Raw genomic sequence first — 25,261 nt, forward strand, 5'->3', positions numbered from 1 at the left:
TAGATGAATGCTCCGCTCTACTTATGTTTCTCTGTCCTATCATTGAATTGAAGCATCTTTCTTCCTCCTGATTTTACTATGTACACCCGCCTTGTTTTACTGCTAAGAAGGGCGGTATATTAAGTTTAATAAACCATAAAAACTGCTGAGCAAAAGGCAATTGGTTCGTTTTAACCCAATATCTTTAAATGAGTTTTAGATAAAACTAACCATCCAGGGATTGGCTAAAATGTTCCTAAATTGAGCCAGCTACAGTTTGACTAGTCAGACTTAAGCCTGCAATTCATTTGCCTAATTTTAATTTCCTAATCAGTGCTAACCTACTAAATCGTAAACTCCCCCACTCACCCCTGCTTGGCTTACTTTTTAAGCAGCTAAATTTAAGTACCTTGGCACGTTTATCTGGTCATTTTTCAGTAGCCAGCCAGTCTTTAGAAAAATCAGCCTCACCTGTGCTTAATTTAACAGAAAATGACAGGACCCTAGGGATAAGGTGGGTAGGGGGAAAAAAAAGAAGGTTACTATGGTTTGTTCTCCAAGTGAACCCTCCCATTTCCAGGTAGTCAGGGTCCTTCCATCTGCTTACACAGCTGAATGAGTTAAGAAAGTGGATGCATACTCTTGATTATAGGGGCAATGAAAAGGCGGGGGAAGGGGATGGATCAGAGTCTTCATGCACACTTCCTTCTCCAGTTTAGCCCACTTGCTGGCAACACTATTCTAGCTGTTGTGCCCCATGGCTATCTGAGAGACCGTCATTGGTCAGAGCAGTTTCTCAGCTGTATGAGAGTGTCTTGTGCGGTCTAGGTGTGCCCCATAAATCCTCCCTGGTTCCCGATGAATATATACTGCATGCTATTTCCTCTTTAGCAATCCCCTCACTACAAGTACAAGGGTTCTTAACCTGGTATCTCGGCACATTCACAATGAATACGCATGAGATAGATTTCTATACAAAGAAGGTAGTGCATGCAGATGTATCTCATGCGTATTCATTGTGGGTATCCTGAAAACCTGACTGGCTAGGTGTATCCCGAGGACCAGGCCGAGAACTCCTGCTACAGACACATGCCAGTACATAAGAAAGCAGCAGGTAATACCCTCCTTCACTATCATCCATTCACGCTCCTTGGTCTGACATTGTGTATTTTTTTTTATTGAAGTATTGTAAACCGCTTTGATATTTGAACTATGTAAGGTGGCACAATAAAATTAAATAAATTATAAACTTAGTTAAAAGCAGAACTAGAATAAAAATAGGAAGGCACATTCTTAACAGGTCATATATTTCAAACACCAAAACCCTCCAAAACTTATCAGTTCCTGCCAAAAGCCAGAATAAAAAAGGCGCTTAAACTGAACTATAGATCTTTCTTCCTGCAAATACCCTGGTAATTTATTCCAGGAAACTGGACCCACTCACTCATTAGGGAGAAATTTCATGGCACATATCCCTCCCTCTCATGCCCTGCCCTGGATGTACTTGTCCTCGCTCTGAAGATAGGATATGTGTCACCGTTCCAGCAGGTAACTGGGACATTTCCCTCTGCACACTGTTTTCTGCTTAAACTAGTTGCAGAACACTGGGCTGTTAAGGATTTTCTTTGGGGATGACATTATTCCGTCAGATGCTGAAGCACACATCATAGTGTAAAGAAGCAAACATTTGCGTCTATCAGTTTACTTAATGGCTAAAATGGAGGGGTGAATTCAGTGTTATTCAGAAGACCAACAGTAAAACCCACAGGCCATCTGCACAATAGCTGAATACTGCTGTTGTACAAATAATTTATGGTTCCTGCCCCAGCCCGATACAGATAGTGGCAGAGCAGCCGGACAGATATTCAGTCCACCTCCATCTCTATACGGTCTGAATATCTTCGGAGAGTGATTTGAATACCAGCCACCAGAGGTTAGGAAGGCTTCTTTTCTCTGTTTCTACTGTTAATTCTTCAGGGTTCCTGTATGGAGTATCATTTAGGTTAGGAGAGGCTGATTCCAGTCAGTGGAGATAAGATCTAGAGATCAGCAGGCTTCTAAGAATAACCCCTGCGACCACGACGGTGCCTATGAATTCTTACCAATGACGGTGAGTGCGCCAGTGGCCTCTGCTAACCCGAAGTTGTTGGTGACCTCACAGATATAGGTGCCACTGTCCTCGACACGCAGTTCGGTGATTGTCAGTCCAGTGCTTTGCTTTGTCCACCTGCTGTCTGTGGGCACAGGTCGGCCATCCTTAATCCAGCGGCTGGCCAGGTTTGGATACCCAGATGCAATGCATGGAAGCTCTACTGTCAGCCCTACCTTCACTTCCTGGCTCTGGAAGCCATCAAGGATGGTGGGACTGGACTCAGTGGGGTCTGAAGCAAAGCAGAAATAGAGTGATCTATTAAGTGTCTCTGTACAGTACTAAATACATTCGGTATGCACTAAGCAATCATGTTAAAAGCAACAACACTGATGAACACAATTAACAGTCTCCAGCAGCGAAGACTGAATTCACAGTTCTTCTTCCCCATGCTCTGAATCTGGCACACTGTACAGTATTCTTATGGAAACACAATTGTGCGGTATTGGTAAAGCTTTGAATATGGCACATCACAGCATGGAATTACCATTCTAGTAATCTAGCTCCAGTACCCTACTGTCTTCTGATTGAAGTTCTTCATGTTGTCACTAGGGATGTGTATTTGTTTGAAATTACTTGGGCCATACTAATGACATTTCTCATGTTGTTTTATTGGGCCCAATATTCAAAGGATTTATGTTCCTAACTTTGAGAGTTATAGCCATAAATTGGCATCTTTTAAAATTTACTAGGGCTGAGTGCATAAATGTTTACTCAAAATGTCACTAAACTCTTAAATTTAGGAGCATAAAAAGTGGGTGGTAACAGGAGTGGATTTAGGTCAGAGAAAAGAAGTTAGGAAATCCCCCCCCCCCCCCCCCCCCAATATTCAGCATTATTTAACCAGACAGAACAACTGCAGACTGATTAAATAGTGCTTAACTGGCTATCTGCCAATATTCAGTGGGGATAACCAGCTATCCCCCACTGAATATCCCCAGTTAGAAGCTAGCAGATAGCCGGTTATAGCAACCAAAATAACTGTCTATTCACTGATTTTTTAAAACCGGTTTAGTGGCCATATTTGGCCGCATGTTGGTTGGTTTAAAGATAACCAGCTAACTCTGAATATTGACTTGGCCGGTTATCTTTAAACTGGCCAAAAAAAAAACCAGTATTCAATGCCAGCCACCAGAAACGGCCTGACATTAGATATATGGGCTCAGTGCCGACTGCGAGAGTTAGCTGGTCTAACTCCTGTGGTCTGAATTTCGGCCCCTTAGTATTGATTTTCAGCAATAGACTTATAAATTAGGCTCATAAACCTAGACAAACTGGAAGTGATCAGTGTCTTGCTGACTACAACCGGCGTTAAACCTGGAAATTCAATGCCAGGCCACGTCTGGGCAGCAGCATTGAATTTCCAGGTTTCTGGAGCCACCTAACACATAGTTGGTTAAGTGCAATATTCACCACTTAACTGACTACGGGTTATCGCATAAAGATAGGACTGACTTTTATGCAGTTCTGGAATATCAGCATTTAACCAGCTAAGTGCCAACTCGTCTGCTGGAACGCCCCCAAATTAGCCATTTCAGTGCTAACCAGTTATTTTTTCAGTTGCACTAACCAGTTAAGCACTGTTGAAAATCAGCAGTTAGCCCTGAACAGAAGGTTTTTTAACCAGCCAGGAGTTATGTGCTTTGAATATCAACCATGTAACTCTTAGTTGTTGATATTCAAAGTGATTTAAACCACTGGCTGTTTAAGCCACTTGTCTGAGATTCACTGTGGACATTCAGTGGCATTTAGCCAAATATACCCGGTTGGTGCCTATGCTGTAACTGGCTATATTGTGAGTGGTCCGGGGGCAGAGTCAGCAGTTACGCGGTTAAGTGCTGTGAGGAATATGAGGGTGAGAGGGAGAATGAAGGCACATGGAGGAACAAGGAGGCTCGAGAGGGAGGGAGACTGGGTAGAGAAAGGAAGGAGCCTTTTCCCCTGGGGGATTGGAGAAAAGGAAAAGACTACAATTCCCAGCAGCCCCTGAGTAGGTCCCATGGTAGAAACAGGGACTTCAATTCCCAACAGACCCCAGAGAGGTCAGGAGAAGGGCAAGAGAAGGGAGTTGAAAAAACCTGTCCCAGAGAGCCAGGATGAGGGAAGGAGTTCTGAACCTGCCCAATCAAGTAAATGGAGAGCAGCTGAGCAATGGGGTGGGGAGGAACCTATGGACAGGCAAGGGGAAGAAAAGGAGGAAGAACTAGAGCAAGAGGAGCTGATGGAGATGCTCTGACTAAACTGGAAGGAAAGGAGGTGAAACAGCAGAGGCTGCTTGGAGGAGAGCCTGGTAGAAGAAGGGAAAAGGTGGCTATCCCACGAGGGGAGCTGAGAGAACAGGTTTACCATGGAAGGGTCATTGGGTGGTGGTCAGGGTATAATGCTGGCCTGGTTGGGGAGGGACCCTTGCCACTCTCCCTAGGATGATTTCTTTTGAGAGGAGGAGTGGTGGTTTTTGGCATAACTGCTATACATGACGCTGGGAGTTTGAACCCTTTCTGAACTGCTGGTTTGGGGAATTGTTTTGCATAACTGCTTACGTGAACTGGGGAGTTTGAACCCTTTTTGATCTACTGTGTTTGGAGAATTACTTTGCATAACTGCTATACATGAACTGCTGGGAGTTTGAACCCTTTCTGAACTGCTGTGTTTGGGGAATTGTTTGCCTAACTGCTGACATGAACTGCTGGGGAGGGTTTGAACCCTTTCTGGAGCTACCGTGTTTGGAGAATTACTTTGCATTCCTGAACTGCTGGGAGTTTGAGCCCTTTTTGACCTACCTTGCTTGAAGATTGCTTTGCATAACTGCTTTAATGAACTGCTGAGATTTTGGAACCTTTTGGGTTTTTTTTTTAAATACTATGCTGTTGAACTGCTATGCTTCTTGAGAAATGCTGTTGTGGGAACTACCTTTGGAGGAGCAGTTGACACAAAGGGATTACAATAAAGTATAATGATATGACCTTGTGGATTGCCGTGTGCTCTTTAGCAGTGGATTACAGCATGCAGCTCAGCTAAAGGGCCGAGGGACTCAAGAGTCTCCCGGTGCAGGAGACTTTTCCAAGAGTCTCCTGGTGGTGGAGACCTTACAGTGCTGATGTTTACCGCTTAACCGTATAAAGAGACTACATAATAGGACTTGCATAAAACAGTCCTACTTTTATGTGGTTTGCCTTATGTGGTTAAGTGCTAAATATCGCACTTCACGGGATAAGTTTTATCCAACTGCATATGACCAGACATAGCCTGGTATTGAATATCCAGGGATAAAGCCAGAGGCAGCAAAAAAAGCTGAACATTAGGCCCTTAATCTCCTAAATTAAGATGAATCCTAAATTTGACTGAAAATAGGGCACAAATTTAGGAGGCTATCTTAAGGTCTGAATATTGACCAGGGCCAGGTTAACCTCTGGGTCGTGGTACACGTGTTGCTGTGCCTCTCTCCCTTGAAAAAAAATACCAAGAAGCCTAAGTCCAACCATCCTGTACATTCCCCTAGGCCTACCTCTGCTAGTTCCTGGTGGTTTAGGGAGAAATGGGCAGGAGTGATACACTGCAAGGCTGCTGGCTTGCGGCAGCCATTTTCAGGAGCATAGGCATCTCTCCTGCCCGTTTCCCCCTAGACCACCAGGGACCAGCAAAAGGTGGGCCCAGGGGAGTCTACTGGGGTGGCCAGGTCAGACCTTCTGGTATTCTCTCAGGGGAGAGTAGAGGGAAGATCGGAAGGGGGGAATAGCCAAGGTCTGGTGGTGGGAGGTGGGATGTTAAGGGGGAGTATGATGATCTGGGAGTGGGAAGGAGGATTGCAAAAGGGATGGGTAGAGATGTGGGCAGACGATATTCAGCTTGAACCAGGATAAATGTCTTATGTGGGTCCCGGTTGAATATCAGCCAGGACCTGCATAAGACCTGGTGGCCAGCACCTAAATAATTAGACCCCATATTTCAATGCTGGTGATCGGACATGGCCCCTGCCATTGAATATCTGGGTTTAATTCTGCCTGCAATGCTGACTGCTGTGGGCTGCATATAGGCTGGATTGTTCTTAACCCAAAACATGAAAACATCTGAAATTTGTTTTTCATTTGGGGGGGGGGGGGCATTTATAGTACTATCACTCCATAATATTTACTGGAGTAGGATCTCGTGCTTTCATAAACATCTAGTGAAGAACAGTACTCAACAGGTGCTCATTGAAGTGATCAAAGGCTGTATATAGTGCAATGTATTGTGCAATAGTGCATACTATGGATGAAATTGGCCCAAAGCAAAAATAAAAGCAAGACAAAACAAAAAAACCCACAAATGACATGGGAAACTAATCAAAATGGAGTCAATATTCAAAGTGATTTATCTGCCCAACAGAGGATTCTGGTCGATTAAATCAGTGTTTCCCAGTCCGGTCCTGGAGTACCCTTGCCAGCCAGATTTTCAGGATATCTACAATGAATATGCATAAACTTGATTTGCATACACTGCATCCATTATATGCAAATCTCTTTCATATATATTCATTGTGGATATCCTGAAAACCTGACTGGCAAGTGGTACTTCAGGACCGGACTTGGGAAACACTGGGTTAAATCACTTGTGCAGGACTATCCACTGATATTCAGTGGCACTTAACCGGCTATTTTGTGGGTGGTCCAAGGGCGGAGTTGGCGCTTAACACCCTAAGTTAATCGGACAAATTGAACTGCAAAATACAGTCCTATCTTTATCAAGTTTCGCTTAGGTGGTTCAATGCTGAATATTGCACTTAACCAAGGATAGCCAGCCACATATTCAGTGACGGTGCCTGGACATGGCCCAGCATTGAATATCTGGGGAGAACACCAGTGGCAGCCAAAAAGAAAACAAAAATTGCTGATTGCCATGGGATGAATATCTACCCAATGAAATATTTTTGCCTGCACATTCTTAACTGTCGCTGCTCAACCTTTTCTGCCATCCTCTCACAAGCCCCAGTAGGTACTGTGGTGTTGGCCATGACAATTCTGCCACTTCTATCAGGGAGAGGCAATAGCATTGAGCTCATCACATTCAAAGGTGGGCCGGAGCAAGTTTGCCCTCTCCCACCCTTCCAAAGGGGACTGGATTACTGAACTTCAATATCTGGAGAAAGCAACATACACAGCGTCTTATTCAACCTGAAGCCCACATCAATAAACACACCCATTTTCAAATTGTAGGATCCTTGTCAGTAGTCAAGAGCTGGAATGTGTAAATCATTGTGTCCCAGGCCTGAACAACAGGATAATTCCACAGGCACTGCAGCAGAAGGAAAAGAGAAGATGGTCAGGGGCTACTGCCCATGCCAGGGCAGTACAACCATCAGGTCCCAGGCACTGATGGGGCAATTTTCAGACTGCCAGTCTTTTCAAAGTCTGTGGGTTCTTTAAACAGTTTAAAAAGTGAAAGACTTTGTTTGAAACTTGTCCCAGGCACAGAGATTTCAAGCCTGCCCCTATTGTATACAACTTTCTCTGATGCATATTCATTAGGGGTATTCTGAAAATCTGGCCTGTTTGTGACCCTGAGGAATTAATATAGACAAGCCTGGCTTACCTTGGAGGTTCTGCAACATCTCTTCTCCAGGCCAAACATGTTGAACAGAAAAGTGTCTGTGCAACACAGAAGCCCTTTTCCAGTGGAAATGAACTTCTAGAACAGGAGGCCACAACAGTAACTGAATTTAAGAAAAGCTTAGATAAGAATGGAGGATCCTTGGTTGGAAGGAAAAGAGTAAAGGCACATAAACTATATGGTATTACAGCAACAAGAGAGAATGTCTAGACAGAGCAGGTCTGGAGGCTGTGGAGGATTTAACCCTCTAGCTGCCCCTTCCAAAATTGCACGTTACAGTGGACACAGAAGGGTTTAGACTTCCTGGACCTATACGTCTGGCTCCATCTCTACCTGTTTTCAAATCTATGCTGAAAACCCACCTTTTCACGGCTGCTTTTAGCTCCTAGCCACTATTCAATTGTCCTCCCTTGTCCCTTCCTTCCTTCTCACCCATTACTTCCCTCACCCGTAACTGTCTTGTCTGTCTGTATTATTTAGATTGTAAGCTCTTTTGAGCAGGGACTGTCTCTTTGTGTCAGGTGTTCAGCGCTGCGTGCGTCTGGTAACGCTATACAAATGCTAATAATAATGATATGTTGGTCAACCATCTTCATTCTTGCTGTGCTGGTCACAGCCTTTACACAGGTACGTAGTGACCCCATTTTTAGAAACTTATGGCTGGGTCTGGCTTCTCCGACACCCCATTTCTTGTACTATCAAATGATGAAGCAAAGCCGAAGCTCATGATACACCAGAATGTCTCATTAATAGCAGAAATGCCCTCCTCAAGTTGACAGATTTCAGGGCATTTGAAGCCTAATGTATTCTAGTGGTGGCGTTCTCACCTGACACCGAGAGCCGGGCTCCATTACTCTGCCGTGTCTCCCCACTGTACTTGTGTTTGGTGATACATCGATATGTAGACAAGGCATCTTCTTTCTGCACGTCCAGGATGTACAACCCTCCAGAAAAGGTAATAAAAAATCTGTTTTCTGGAAAAAGAAGATGAAACGAGAGACTCTCATTAGCTGGGAGGCTGTGACACAGAAAATGGAAACAAACTTTGTAGAGCAAAGTGCCAGAAATATCCTCTTTGTGTACAGCCCCAGAGAATGTAGACACATCAAGAAAAGAGTTTTCTTGATTCCAGCACCCTGGGAAACATTTATTTCACATTTACCTTGCAGACTTGATGTAAAGGAACAACTATCGAGAGATTGCTAGAAGACATTTTCCTCTCCTTAAAATAAAGTGAGGGTATTTGATTTTATTTATTTACTTCTTATACCACTTTGCACAACAAGGATTATAGCGTTACCAGCTGCCTTCAGTTCCCCAGAGCAGCCTGATCTAGTCCTGCCAAATGCTTGACTTGTATCTTTATTTCGGAAAACTGGAGCCATACATTTCACGTATGCTAAGGGATCTGTTCTAAGGTGCTGCATGCTGCTCTCTTCCTACAATTGGACAAAATGTCTTCATTCAACATTGTAAGTGCCAACTCTGCAGAGGAGAACAAATGGGACAATTCTATGAACTGGCGCCTAAAGGTAGCTGCCACATATACGCATCAAAGGCGCCATCAACTTGACAGGTGCTTATGTGCACGTGACGCTATTACATAAGGTAGCACCTAAGTGCCATAGTGCCTAACTGCAAGGGGGTGGACACATGGGCAGGAAATGAAGTGCCTCCCAGTTAGACACACACCTAGGAGTGCCAAGCCAACTTACGTATGCCATTTGACATGGCTTAAGATGGTGCACCTCCAAATGAACACACCAATGCCAACCTTATGCTAGTATTCTATAATGGAATCTTGTGCCAAGATGCCGTTATAGAATAGGTGCTAAGCGCATGGCATTGGGGCACCTAGACTGAGGCACCTAGTTATAGAATTGCTCTTTATAGAGGGGAATTCTGTATATAGCACTGAAAAAATGTAGGCATGGCCATTTATACCAACTAAAACCTTGTGTAAATGCCCATGCCTAACAGGCATGGATCGGGCGTATTCTATAACATTGTGCATAATTTTTAGGAACCCCTCCCCTACGGCCCGCCCATGCCCCTTTTGAGAGCCACACTTTAAAATTTATGTGTAGCACTTTACAGAATACACTAAGAATGTTGAGACTAGAAATTCTAATTAGTGTCTAATTTTTATCGCCCAATTATCAGCACAGATTGGCTTGTTAATTAAATTGCACTGAATGGCCACACTGCCAAATTTGCGCATGCAACTTTAGTCGCCATATATATAGAATCCCTCCCTATCTATGTCACTGAGGGAGGAGGAGGGGGGAATAGGTTCTGGCAGGAGCAGAACTTTCGTGGTTCAAAGTTTTAGATTATGATGTTAAGTTATAAGTTTCAGATCCAGCTGTATAGCATACAAGAAACACACACAGACATGCAAATCATAGCAAAACACTCAAATGAATGAACATGGCTGGAAAGGTGACACCACCAGGTGAGCAAGTCTGTACCTGTACTGATCCCAGAAAACCATGGTTATGCTGGGACACTGCAGAGGGTAGGCTGGGTAGGGAGGGTTTCTATGGTAATGGATGGTAGTGTTTTGCATATGCTGTTCAGAGATGCTGATTGGTCTCAATTTTGTGCATGTTTAATTCTAGCAATATTTTCACTAGCATCGTTATTCCTTCTTGCAGCAGGATGCCCCCAAGAAATGGGGGTGGGGGAGAAGAGGAGTACAGAACAGCAGAAATCAGCAATAATTATTTTGAGGGGAAGAAAGCTTTGGAACCATCACTTCTGCATCTCTGAGGAGAATAAAATTCTGGTCACGCTGCAGAGAAAGGAAGCTGAAGAGAGAAGAGGAAAACCAGGAAGAGGAGGCAGAGGGCAAACTACTGACAGAACAGTTGCAGCTGCAATCTGAGGACCAAAGTGACCCTCCCTCAGCCTCTAGACAAAGGTGACAGAGGTCTAACTTCCCTTCACAGGTTTTTACTATACCTGTTGGCTATTATATATTGATTAGGATTTATCTGGGGAAGTAATTCTACTCAATACATTTTATCAATGGGCTAAAGCCTGTCTCCGCCTGAAAATTCGATGAGTACATATATAAAAATTATTATAAAAATAAGTGAATTGGTTGGTTTATATGTATGTGTATTTTTGAAACAGATGGGTTGTGAATATAGGTTCCCTCCTGAAAAGGAACATCCATAGAGACAGGACATCATTTTTGCTGCAACAGAAAGTCAGAAGAGGGACGGTCCCAGATCCCACCATTCCCAGATCCACTCACATTACCTGCTTCAAGCACAGACTCAAAAGCTTCCTATCTTTGAATGGTGCAAACATTAATTCCAAATTCAGTCAAGTAACTTCAGAGCTCAAATGAGCAGATTGCTAACGTGAGTAAATTCAAGAGAAATATTACCACATTCAAACCTTCATCAGAGGAGAGCTATTCCATATCAATTGCCTTATTTCCCCTTGAACTTTTCAGATCCCAGTTGCTCTTACTCTATAGCTTTGGTTATGGTTTCCAGTCTGCTCTAAAGAAGGGGTTCTCAACTCAGCCCTTGGAACATAACCTACTGGCTGGGTTTCTGGATACCACACTGAATATGAAAGAGATAGATATTAGCATGTGCAAATTTATCTCATGCATATTTGTTGTGGGGAAAGGAAAGCGCGGGGTACAAATGTAATAATAATAATAATGGCTATTTTTATTGTGAGACAGATCAGTAATTGACTCCTTACCACTGGTTTCTGCTTCTAAATTGCTCCTCTATGAATGTAGGAGATCCATCCCTTTTACTGACCACCCTACTTAGCCTTTCCACTTACAGCATCAATTCATGACATGAAATGAAAGATAGTAAGTGACAGCTGGCAGGAGAGAAAGTGAAGAAGAGATAGGACTGCAGGTGTTACTGGTGATTTGATCACGAAGAATGTGGATAGTTGGGTAGCTTGTGGCCAGGAGAATCAATTGGTAATTCCCCTGCTTGGGATGAGGGTAGAAGATCTCACATATTACCTAGTTAGGATTTTAGAGAGTACTTGGGAGGAGTTACATGCGAGTACCAGTGACATACAAAAGGCCAAACTCGGGTTTCTAAGTGGGAGACTGAAATCCAAAACCTATAGAGAAATACTTGAAGAGCAGATTAATCTCCAGGGTCTCAGAGAGAGTAGATGGGAGTGATTTAGAGTCATTAAGAACTGTGGAACCTTTTTGGCAAAGGAAGATCCTGCTCTGACAAGATGGGCTTCATCTTAACCAACTGGAATCAGACTGCTGACTCTAGCGGTCAGGAAACTAGATCATGGGGGAGAGCTGCAACTGTCAGGACAGCATGGTTCAGAGTGAGGTATCTGCAAATGATACTGTTAAAACAGAGGACATGAGAGTATCCTAATAGAAAAGATGAGAAAACCTGAGGTACCCTGGATGAAGTTAAAAGAAAAGCAGGTAAATGGGAATGAATCGAAAGTACCTAAATCAACTGCTAGAAATAATAATCAAATCATGAATAAAAATAGAGTACATTTATGAGACTGTATGCAAATGGTGGAAGTTTAAAAAGCAGGTTTGAAGTGATGTAGGCACAAACAGTATCTCTGAAACGTACTGAAAGGAGGATAATCAATGTGACACTGTGATATCAACAAATAAAATATTAATAAGACGGAAGACCAAACCGAGAGTGGGGTAACACTATGGGGGCAGTTCCACAAACTAAGGGCTGTATTCTATAAATGGTGCTCAAAAATGGATGCTGGAAAAGATTGGTGCTAAGTGCAAATGGGCATATACCCTTTATAGAAAAGCATTTAGTGCCAAGTCCCATGCCCTAACTTTGGGCGCCAGACTTAAGCCTGTTGAAACCTGGTGTAAATGCTGGCACACTGACCCATTATTCTATAATGACGCAAACAACTTTTCAGAACGCTATCGACATGTCCATGCCCCTCTTGAGTTGCCCACTATCCCCCCTGATATTCAGTAATATTTAACCAGCCAGAATGGCTGCAGACCGGTTAAATAGTGCTTAACTGGCTATCCACTGAAGCTGAATATCGCTGGTTAGCGACTAGCTATATCGCCCAATATAACGGCTATCCGTCGATTTTTAAAGCTGGCTTAGCAGCCATATTTGGCTGCAGAAAACATGGGATATCTTTGGCTGGTTTAAAAATAACCGGCTACGTCTGACTATCGACTTAGCTGGTTACTTTAAACCAGCCAAAAATAACCTGGATATTCAATGCAACTGAAAGACTCCAGAGGAAACTGGACAGTCAAAGGATATGAGGTAGTACATAAGTATTGCACACTGGGACAGACCAAAGTCCATCATGCCCAGCATTCTGTTTCCAACAGTGGCCAATTCAGGTCACAAATACCTGGCAAGATCCTGAAAAGTTAAATACATTTTATACTGTTTATCCCAGAAATAAGCAGTATATTTTCCCCAAGTCAATTTAATAATGGTCTGTGAACTTTCCTTTAGGAAGCTGTCCAGACCTTTTTTAAAATCTGCTAAGCTAACCACCTTTACCACATTCTCTGACAACGAATTCCAGAGTTTAATTACACGTGAGTGAAAGAAACATTTTCTCCGATTCATACTAAATAGGTTCTATGTGGAATAAAAACTGGTTAAAAAATAGAAAACAGAGAGTAGGGTTAAATGGTCAGTATTCTCAATGGAGAAGGGTAGATAGTAGGGTTCCCCAGGGGTCTGTGCTGGTGTATTTATAAATGATCTAGAGATAGGAGTAACTAGTGAAGTAATTAAATTTGCTGACAACATAAATTTATTCAAAGTTGTTAATTCGCAAGAGGATTGTGAAAAATTACAAGAGGATCTTAAGAGACTGGGAGACTGGGCATCTAAATGGCAGATTACGTTTAATATGAGTAAGTGCAAAGTAATGCATTAGGGAAAGAGGAACCTGAATTATAGCTATGCAATGCAAGATTCCACATTAGGCACGACCAAGACCAAGAAGGGATCTAGGCGTCATCTTTGATATGTTGAAACCCTCTGCTCAGTGTGTTGCGGCGTCTTAGAAGCAAATAGAATGTTAGATATTATTAGGAAAGGAATGGAAAACAAAAGTGAGGACGTTATAATGCCTTTGTATTGCTCCATGGTGCGACGAACCTAGAATATTGTGTTCAATTCTGGTCACGCTTTAAAAAGATATGGAGGGGCATAATTGAACGAAAACGTCTATCTCCGAGAACGGGTCCGTGAAGGGGCGGACGAACCGTATTTTCGAAAAAATAGACGTCCATGTTTTATTCGACAATCTGTGAGCTGGGCGTTTTTGTTTTTCAGTGATAATGGAAAATGAAAGCGCCCAGCTCAAAAACGAATAATCCAAGGCATTTGTTCGGGAGGGGCCAGGATTCATAGTGCACTGGTCCCCCTCACATGCCAGGACACCAACCGGGCACCCTAGGGGGCACTTTTACAAAAACAAAAAAAAAGGTAAAAGAGCTCCAGGTGCATAGCACCCTTCCCTGTGTGTTGAGCCCCCAAATCCCCCTCAAAACCCACTGCCCACAAGTCTACACCATTATTATAGCCCTAAGGGGTGAAGAGGGGCACCTACATGTGGGTACAGTGGGTTTGGGGGGTTGGACGACTAATAAGCATTAAGCAGCACAATTGTAACAGGGAGGGGGGGATGGGCCTGGGTCCCACTGCCTGAAGTCCACTGCACCCCCTAACAACTGCTCCAGGGACCTGCATACTGCTGCCAGGGAGGTGGGTATGACATTTGAGGGTGAAAATAAAAAGTTGTGAAACATCATTTTTGTGGTGGGAGGGGGTTAGTGACCACTGGGGGAGTCAGGGGAGGTCATCCCCGATTCCCTCTGGGGGTAATCTGGTCATTAGGGCACTTTTTGGGCCTTATTCATGAAAAAACAGGGTCCAGGAAAAGTGCCCTAAATTCTAGCTACAAACGCATACTTTTTTCCATATCGGCGAAAGGGCCCATCTTCCTCGGCCGAACCACGCCCCAGTTCCACCTTCGCCACGCCTCCGACACGCCCCCGTCAACTTTGTACGCTTCTGCGATGGAGTGCAGTTGAAAACGTCCAAATCGCCTTTCCATTATACCGATTTATTCGTTTTTGGGAGATAAACGTCTATCTCCCGATTTGGGTCGAAATCTAGGCGTTTTTCTCTTTCAATTATAAGCGGAATTAGAAAAGGTACAGAGAAGGGCAATGAAAATGATAAAGGGGATGAGACAATTTCCCTATGAGGAAAGGCTAAAGTGGCTAGGTCTCTTCAGCTTGGAGAAAAACAGATTAGGGTAGAGGTCTATAAAATAATGAGTGGAGTGGAACAGGTAGACATCCTAAAATACTAGGACTAGGGTGGGTATGTAATGAAGCTACAAGTAGTAAATTTAAAATGAATCGGAGAAAATGTTTCTTCACTCAACGTGTCATTAAACTCTGGAATTCGTTGCCAGAGAATGTAGCAAAAGCAGTTAGCTTAGCGGGGTTTAAAAAAGGTTTGGATGGTTTCCTAATGAAAGTTCATAACGTTATTAAAATGGACTTGGAAAAATTCCTCTGTTTATTTCTAGGATAAGGGATAAAATGTAGTGTACTTTTTTGGGATCTTGCCAGCTACTTGTGACCTGGATTGGCCACTGTTGGAAACAGGATGCTGGGCTTGATGGACCTTCGGCCTGTCCCAGTATGGCAATATTTATGTACTAATGTGGGTCACCGGAAACAGCCACTAAGTTTACACTGCATCGCAGTGATATCTTACAAGATATTTTCCTTTACTTCTGCACCTACATTTTATGATTTTCATCACAAGTGTTTGACCCTGAAGCAGACGGTAGTTCCCAAAACTACCCAAAGCATGGACCCATTTCGGGTCACATACATATCTGGTGCTGAATAAAGTTATTTCAACCTACTATCGGCTGATGAGATTTCTTGGTCCACCCTTACTTCTGTACTGGTTTGTGGAGAAGGAGACCCAGGCCAATAATCCACTCTAATTCTTACACTTGTGGTGGAAAGTGTGAACCCTCCAAAACCCACCAAAAACCTACATGACACCTGGGCTATTGTAGTGGTATACAGTTGGGTACAGTAGGTTTTTGGTGGGTTTTGGAGGACTCCCCTTACACTATAAGGGAATAAAGGTGAGATTTCTACCTGGGAGCTTTTAAGTGAAGTCCACTGCAGTGCCCCCTAGGGTGCCTCACAGCTCTGCTGGGATGTCTTTGTGGCCAGTTTACTAAGAATGCTGGCTCCTCCTACATCCTACATTGATTTTGTGTGTTTTTCACTTGGACTTTTTTTTTTAATGGACCAAAAAGATAAACGCAAAAAGCAGAAAAAACATCTAGTAAGTGGCTATTTTGAAAATCACTATATTTGCTATTCGGATTCTGGATGTTTGAGGAAAACGTCCAAAGTCGGACTTAGACGTCATATTGAAAATGCCCTTCCATGTAACTTACATAGTGTTTATTTGCAAGGGAGTTTGCAAAGTGGGAGCATGGGCGGGACACTTATAGAATACTGCCCTGCAATAAGCAAAAGGAAGGAATGCTTCAGTAAAAAATAGGCACTTGATTCCTTTTGCCATTGCAGGGCAGAATACTAAGTTTACGTTGATGTCTTCTCTTCACTTAGGCACTCACATTTACATGAGCTTTATGCCTGGACTATGTGCTTGGGTCTAAATGTTAGACATGTTAATATCTGGTTAAACTAGTATTCTATCAAGCAGGGGTGTTCAATGTCAGTCTTCGATGGCCGCACCCACTTGGGTTTTCAGGATTTTCACAATGAATATTTGTGAGATCTATTTGCAAACAATGGAGGCAGTGCATGCAAATGGATCGCATGCATATTCATTGGGGGAAATCCTGGAAACTCGACTGGGTTGCGGCCCTCGAGAACCAACACTGAGCACCCCTGCTACAAAGAAAAGTAGGCACCTTTATAGAAAAGGCACCTACTGTATGCTTTCTGGTATCTAATTGTAGGTGCCCTGTTACAGAATCGCTCCCACATATGTGCACAAGTGGTCTGATAACAATCATAACATACTGATCAGCATAGTGTGAGGTATGATGACATGATGGCATGTACTTTGCCTTTAGGCATTAACAGGGGTGGAGTTTGAGTGAAGTTTGCAAGTACAGGTATAGATTATAAAAACAGTCTAATCTATGTGCTTACTTGAATAATCTAGGCGTGCACAATTACACGATTTCTGCTACTTCCATCAGTACTTTCTAAAGAACCATAAGTGCCTATTAAGTAGGTACCAAACCCGGCACCCTGGTTTAAAATTGTCCTAAACACTTGGAGATATCGTATGCATGCTTTGATGCTTTTGGAGCGTCAGTACACCAGGTGCTCCCCCAAACGCCTGAAGGTGTTTCATGAAGTGTGAGATGTGTACATTTGTTCCTTGCCACATAGAGCCAGGATCCTGATTCTCAATCCAAATTGACTTCTGTGCCTTGGTGATGATGCGAGGAGGAGACTCTTTTCAGAAGGGGTGGGGTGTTTTAGGGGACTCGGGTTGTATGCAGAGAGTATGATGGGTAGTGCACACTCCCCCCCCCCCTATTTTTTTTGTTTAGAATAAGAGTTGCTGTATTAATAGTGAAAGGGAAATGAAAGGAGTGGGTTGGAGGTTGGGTGGGGGAAGGAATTTTTGTAAAAATGTTTGATGACTAACTCCGTAACTTGTTTGAAATTCAATATGCTGGATCTAAGCTGCTGTTTATTGATTTGATTGGTTGGTTCTTACGTTGTGTCATCAATAAAATTGTTGAAACTTAAAATTGTCCTAAACAAGGGCCATATACTCTCATCTTTTGCCAGGCAGTTGTTTGGTTGCTGTGGGAGACCGGGGGCTGAGTCAGATCAGACAGGTAGAAGCTAACTGCAATCCCCCCCCTTTCTTTGGTCAATTATCCTTCTCCTTGTACTGGTGGTATGAGGTGAACTGTGGTACCATGGGTGGTGCCCTCCTCCTTTACCACCCAGTCTGTGGGTGGCGACAGGTAATTTAAGCGGGTAGGAGAGGTTCTTGCCCGCTTAAATCACTTTGAATATCGGCCCCTATGTGCATTAGGCGCTATTCTATAAGGTAGCACCTACATGACATAGCACCTAACTGCAAGGGATGGGTGGGCCATAGGTGTGTTCCTACTTACATGTGTACTTTACAAAATACTATAAATTGCGCTCTTCAGTTGGTGCATTTAGGTATGCCAACTTATGCCTGCCATTGACATGGTACGAAAGCACACCTAAACTTGGATGCGCCAATGCTGGCTTATGCTAGTGTTTTATAATGGGCTCTTAGCTCCAAGATGTTGTTACAGAAATGGTGTTAACTGCTTGGCATTGGGACACCAGTTCATAGAATTGCCCTGTACAAGTGTTTCTTGTTCAAAAGATTTCCACAGCCTTAAAACCAAGAACAAGTAAAAATATGCAAACCACATAGTGCAACAGAGCTCCATATGCTTCCCACCATGGAGAGACTAAGCCTGATCTCTCTGCATGGGTGGTTTGATTTAAGCATTCTATTGTTTTACTCTTGTCTATTACAGTCATACCCCTGATGAATATATCTGGAAACACGGCCTTCTTGGGTAACCAATAAAGCCTGTGAATTTTTATTCATTTTATTGCTGATTGGAGCTGCTTTCATGTGTGACATTTCCACTGTGTCGATTCCTTTGCCTCTTTTTTTTCCCTGTAGCTTTTAAAGTTATCCATGGCATAGGTCCTTTTTGTATCTGGCAGATATTAGTCAGGTACTTGACAAGAAGGGCATTACAGTCTTCTTCACATTGTTTTACTGGCACCTTGTGCTTTGATTTTTATAAAAATTCTTTATTTATAATTTCACAAATATTTTTACAAGTTAACACTTGCCAATGGGAACACGGATAAGAATAAAGAATAAACAACAACAAAAAAAAACTTTTACAAGAGGAAAGGAAAAAAAAGATACATAATCCTTCTTAAACCATGATTAGAGAAGGGAGTCCAGTCCATGAGGATAAGGAGATCCAGTAAAGGAAAAATAAATGCAGCAAAAAGGCCATTAGCAGCTTATTACCCCCGCCGTAGACCTACTAACTCAACCAAAAGAAGCTAGATAGCACCAGTCACAATTTTCTTCATATCAAGAAAGGCTCTCAATTGTTCCAGGGAAATAAATACATATTTTATCCCAATGTTTCACTGTGCATTTACCAGGATAAGCTAACAGAAAAGATACACCCAATGCTACAACTTCATGTCTCATAACAAAAACAAACGTCTTCTTTCTTGAGTTTGCCTTATTATATCGGCTACATCCAAATCTTTTTCCCACAAATTTTGAAGAAAAAAAAAAAAAGTCTTATTACTGCATTCATATCCTGTTCAAATACAAACAAGACTAAAGTAGCTCTTTCAGAATTCTCAAATAAAGAGGTCTCTAATGTTTCAGATATAATATACCTACTAAAAAATCTTCAGAGGAGACCCAAGGCACTGTAGCTCAGGAGGCAAAAAATGAAGTATTGAATATATCTGATTTACTGGAGGAATTGCTTCAGGAGAGAATTTCAAAACCTCTATCAAATATTTCTTTAAGGCTCCCATAGGTAAAACTCCCAGAGACTTAAGAAAGTTCAGGAGATGAGCATTTAATATACGATTGTAATTCTTTATTTGTTCAACTCTTCTATAAAGTGCAGTTATCAATAACTGCTGTTAATTCTTGCAATGACTTAACCTGTTCCTTGAGGGTAGCTATTTCAGATACAAATGCTACCTTAATTCCTTCCAGTTTTTTGATAGGGTGATCAACAGTACTCACTAAGGTGGTAATGTCTTGAAAAGATTTTGTGACTATAGAATCCAGCTCCTTAACAGAAGCCCAAATGCTCCCAAGAATCACCTTCATGGGTCCCTCATTCTGTGCAGATCTCACAGCCAGGATTCCATTTATGCCAGCTCCTCTGTCCATTTCCAATTCAGTGTCTACCACCGTACGAGGCCCCTGCAGTGTTGTCGGGTTGTTTGGGCATGGTGGCGGGTTGAGAACCGGGGGGGGGGGGGGGGGGTGGAAGAGAGAGTAACATCGAGTCCCAAGGCTCCAGGTTCTCCTCTGCTTGGAGCAACAGCAGAGACACTTCCAGTATCGGTCCTGGTGGCAAACCTTGCAATCAACTTCTGGAGGGGAAATGAAGTCTTAACTGCCAAGGGAGCAGTTTGGGGGGAGTGGTCAAGATGGCGGCATGAAGCTGGTAGCGGTACTGAGCATTCTTACCTGATTGGGTTTTCTTCTTCCTTCATTGCCATTATGCCTCAAATTAAATAGAAATGATTTTCACATAATATACAGGTACTCTTTTTTTACTTGGAGTAATGGAGGATTAAGTGACTTGCCCAGAGTCACAATGGTTGCAGTAGGAATTGAACCCGTTCCCCTAGTTCTCAGGCCTCTACACTAACCATTAGGCTACTCCTCCACTCCACAATAAATAAGCATTAGATCTATCTGCACATTTTGTCCTATTAGATTGTAAGCTCCTTTGAGCAGGGACTGTCCTTCTTTGTTTAACTGTACAGCGCTGCGTAACCCTAGTAGCACTTTAGAAGTGTTTAGTAGTAGTAGTAGTATTTGCATATAATGAAGGCAATGCATACAAATAGATCTCGTGCATATTCATTTGGGAAATTCTGAAAACCTGATTGGATTGTGGACCTTGAGGACTGAGGTTGCCCACCTCTGCCATGTAACAAAAATAAAATACAAGTGACAATCCATATATCAGACCACTACTCATTATCAAAACAAATCTCTAGACCAGGAGTTCTCCATACAGTCCTTGGGACACACCTAGCCAGTCAGAGTTTCAGGATACTCACAATGAACATGCGTGAGATAAATTTGCATACATTTATCGACCCAGACGAGAGCTCCACAGCACATGTCAGTTAGCTCCGCCACCAGGAAATCCCAGCCAGGAGGCCATAACTGGAACAAACTCAGTCTGCAATGTGACTGCAGAGTACCCTGGCGTACCACTCAGCAGGAGGATTTCGCGGATGACACAGACTATACCTACAGCTCACATGGTATGAATCCATGCACCATGCCCCGAAGATATCACATAGCACCTCTAAGACCTCCAGGCTTCCCCATCCACCTACCACCTACTGGATGCTCATTGGGAACGGCAACCTACAAAAGGCTTTGACAAACCATGACCATTGCATAAAGATATATTTTGCTCACAATGCTAATAATCTGTTTGATTAACCACCTAATTTGGTATCTTCAAGTCAAAATGCCACATACCTGTCCTGTCACCCTTAGAGTACCAACTGAACACCATCAGACCAGGCTTAACTGGAAGAATACCACCTATCACCACACTTCTTAACACCGGAAGCCAATCTACCAAAGGAAGGCTTCTAAAGTGCTAACACAGGCACACACAAAACCCTAAACACCAGCTGATAACCATTAAATGCAACACCGACACCCCTACCTCCTATTTACTGATACCACTAGCCTACATATATGCCCTCTGTTGTCAACAGAGAACTCATCGGAGCATGGGTGGAAGAAGACAACCTGGGACTAGCATTAATCACAGAGACCTGACTGCACAATCAGGATGATCCCATACTGAATGACATATGCCCCAAGGCTACAAGATACTACACATGACTCAGACCTCAAAAAGAGGAGGATGCCTAGTGGTTGTCTATAAGGTATTCCTAAATGTTATGAGGGTATCAAATCTCTCCATCCCTAGAAATTCTAGCATTTACTATAAGTGATCCTACACTCAAGGCGACACTCTGCTGCTCATTATTCTACAGACCACCCGGCAGCTGAGCCAAAGCCAGAGATGACTTCACAGAATTCATTTCCAACATGTACTACCCACTCCAATGTACTGCATATAGGAGAAATAAATATTCACCTAGACAATCAAGATGACCCACATACCCAGCAAGTCCTTAACTTCCTAATATCCTGGAATATTCCCAAACCAGTCAAGACCTCAACACACTGCAAGGGCCACCTACTAGATCTTTTCATGTATAGACTATCGACACACAATAACAAATTCATATCAGACATCACCTGGTCACCTGTACCATAGTCGGACCACAATAAACTCACCTGCACCCTAAACTGGAAAGAAGTAATGTCTAATAACAAAAAATGAAAACTTAGTCACATTCCCACAAGAGGTAAGATTTAAGCTACTGAATTCTGGGATGAATCTCAAACTACCCACCACTGGAACCCAGAAATGCAGAGTAGACTTCCTCAAAAACTGTGACCTCCGGAGCCTGGCCATATTAGATGAAATTTCCCTTGTACAACTGAAAAACAAATGTAATCATCGATCAGCCCCCTGGTTTAACAAAAGACTCTGCAGATGACTATAGAAAAAACGGGTCAAAGAAAACACAACAGAAAACAAAGGCACATGGAGACAAGCAGTAAAGTCCTACAAACACCTTATCAAACAAGTGAAATCGAAGTTTTATGATACTTGCATAGGATCTGGTCAACTCAACATCAAGAAACTCTATGGAATAGTAAACAATCTACTTGACACTCAAACTGTGTAGCCACAAACAAAGTTCCTTTGAATGCCGTGGACCTAGCCCATTATTTCAGACAGAAAGTAGATACATCAGATCAGGCCTCCCAATGACCACTCTCCCACTAGAATACTACTTAGTCCACAGGATGCCACAAAACGAAGCAGTACAAGCCAACAGAACCTGGACCTCCTTCATAACACCACCAACCTCTGAAATACAAATCTCCCTTTAAAAATATGCAAAATCTCACGGTGTATTGGATGCCTGCCCCACTGCAGTAATGAGATATGCCTCTTCCTGGATTATAGATTTACTAACCAAACATCTCCTACTTGCTATGAGAAGGTCACTTCGCAGAGATGAAGGGAAACATAATGCTTACCTCAATCCTAAAAACACCATGGCCATAAAAGAACAACATAACAAATTACAGAACGGTAGCATCCATCCCACTCCTAGTCAAGGTCATGGAAGGGATAGTCACCAAACAAACAATGGATTACCTCTCTCAGCACTCCATCTTCCACTCCTTCCAGTCAGGTTTCAGACCTCACCACAGCACGGAATCTGTTCTTCTATCACTGGTCAATGACATCAAAGCAGAGACAAGCAAACGAAAGAAAGTATTGATAATCCAATTTGATACGTCAAGCGCTTTTGACGTAGTTGCCCATGATATACTCCTCTACCTACTGGACTATATTGGCCTTGGAGGTCCGGTACTCAGATGGTTCACCGGCATCCTCAAATCCAGTCATACATACCATCAAATCAGCACTTATCATCCAACCCCCCCTGGTCACCTGGCTGTGGTGTACCCCAAGGTTCTCCACTGTCCCCAACGCTATTTGATATCATGATGGTTTCACTTGGCAGCAAGCTAAAAGAGTTAACACTGAAATCACACATCTACGCAGATGACGTGACAATATACATACCCGTCTCAGGTGACCTAACCAACACCATAGTCAGGATTTGGACTGGCCTAGACCAATGGAGACCTGGGCCTTCACCTTCAGGTTAAAGCTTAACAGAAAGAAAACCAAATTCTTGGTTATATTGAGTACCTTTCGCCCCATCCCCTACCACACTTTTACTATTGACCAAACAAGCTTACCACTAGAAAGCAATCTTAAAGTACTGGGAGTCATTCTAGACCAAAATCTGACACTCAACAACCAAATAACCTTGGTCACAAAGAAAGCCTTCAGAACACTCTGGGAGCTAAGAAGAATTAGAAACCTCTTCCCTATTGCAACTTTTCATCTCCTAGTCCAAACTCTGATATTATCCCAATTGGACTATTTAACTGTTTATACACAGGTTGCAAAGACCTGAGCCTGAAAAAATTAAAAACTGTCCAAAACATGGCTGCCTGCTTGATCTTCAGGTCTCTCCACTATGAAAGAGCCTCTCCCCTACTACAAACACTCCATTGGCTACCCATAAAAGCCAGAAGGCTTCAAGATCCTCGCACTTGTCTTCACAGTTCTCCAGGGACTATCTCCCACATATATGACCTCATTAATTGACCTCACACTCAGAAATGCCCTGATGAATGCCCAAAGCTACCTTCTACTCCACTTCTCAAACTGTAAATGGGTAATATATAAATCTCTCTATGACACAAGTTCTTCTACCTCACAACCCAATCCTGGAACACCCTAACCTCAAACATAAAGAGGTTCACTGACTACCTTACATTTCGCAAAATACCGAAATCATAACTTCTTCACAAAATTTCTACCGATTCAGGACAACCTCCGAAGACCAAGCACATAACCGACCAAGATTCCTAGTTAATGATAGATTCATTACCATAACAGGTTCCCTGTTACACTGCAAACCTTATGATTGTACCTGATGACTGTAGCTATTTATTGGATTCGCTATCATAGTTAGTCCATCATCACGTTGTAAACCTGTTAATTGCTATTCTATACCAAATGTAAACCTCATTAACTATCCTGTTACACTGTAAGCCACATAGAACTAAACTTAATTTGGATAATGTTGGTATAACACTAATTAAATAGAAATGGAAATTACATTTAAACAGATTTTCCAATACAGGATGATGGAAACAAAACCAAAAAAAGAAAGTGTTTCTCTAGCTGTGAGAGAAGTCAAATAAGGCAGAGCCACCTTCCCTGTACCCACCACCTGTTTCCCCTACCCAAGGAAGGGAGCAGGTGCAGCAGCTTCTTTACTAAGGGCTTCTCGCCCATTGCACATGTGTGTTGTTGGCAAACAATAGTGATTACATGTTGGGGGAAAGGATTCATCAGCTGCTGCAATCAATTGCAGGCAGCTTTCAGGAAGTACTTGACAGATATACAGCCGTGTGCAGTTATCTTATCATTCAATAACAACTTTTCCCAAGCCCCCTTTACCTGCAGTAAGCAGTGCAGCTGACACCACTCGGTCCCACCATCTGTCCCTTTTACCTGCAGTATGCAATGCAACTGAAAATTGGCCATCTTCAACCCACGACCTTTGCCTGCAATGCAAAACTGCTACCTGACCTCTCTGTCCAGTCTCTCTCCTTCCGCAGTGTGTAGTGCAGCTCATACCTGACCTCTCTGTCCAGTCTCTCCCCTTTTTCTCAGCAGTGTGTAATGCAGCTGGTAGGTACCTGACCTCTCTGTCCAGTCTCTCCCCTTTCTCTAGAGTGTGTAGTGCAGCTGATTCTGTACTTCCCTGCCCCATTATCATAGCCACCATAAAGTCTTATAGAATAAGAGATTTCATATACAGGCAATTCCATAAACTAGGCTTTCACATTTATGCAATGCTATGCTATATTTTCTTATATACCGCTCAATTATCCATGCAGGACTTCTCGGCAGTGTATAATCTTAAAAAATGAAAGAATTCTTCCCTTGAAGAGGAAATTACAAAAAACAGCAACAACAAAAAACCTCCTC

At 42.8% G+C, this 25,261-nt stretch overlaps 1 protein-coding gene across 1 annotated transcript in view; it reads right to left on the reverse strand.

The window, feature by feature from the left end:
- LOC115459563 (Down syndrome cell adhesion molecule-like protein 1 homolog) overlaps positions 1–19,725 on the reverse strand; it is a gene marked incomplete at its 3' end in the record, with an annotated part of 41,144 nt that extends 21,419 nt beyond the window's left edge. The window contains 4 exon segments of the mRNA XM_030189375.1: positions 2,082–2,360; positions 8,542–8,688; positions 9,015–9,153; positions 19,492–19,725. Of these exon segments, the coding sequence (XP_030045235.1) occupies positions 2,082–2,360; positions 8,542–8,688; positions 9,015–9,153; positions 19,492–19,725 (799 nt within the window).
- Positions 19,726–25,261: the final 5,536 nt, after the last annotated feature.

This window comes from Microcaecilia unicolor, unplaced genomic scaffold (assembly GCF_901765095.1).
Source record: "Microcaecilia unicolor unplaced genomic scaffold, aMicUni1.1, whole genome shotgun sequence".
In the NCBI taxonomy this organism is placed as follows: domain Eukaryota; kingdom Metazoa; phylum Chordata; class Amphibia; order Gymnophiona; family Siphonopidae; genus Microcaecilia; species Microcaecilia unicolor.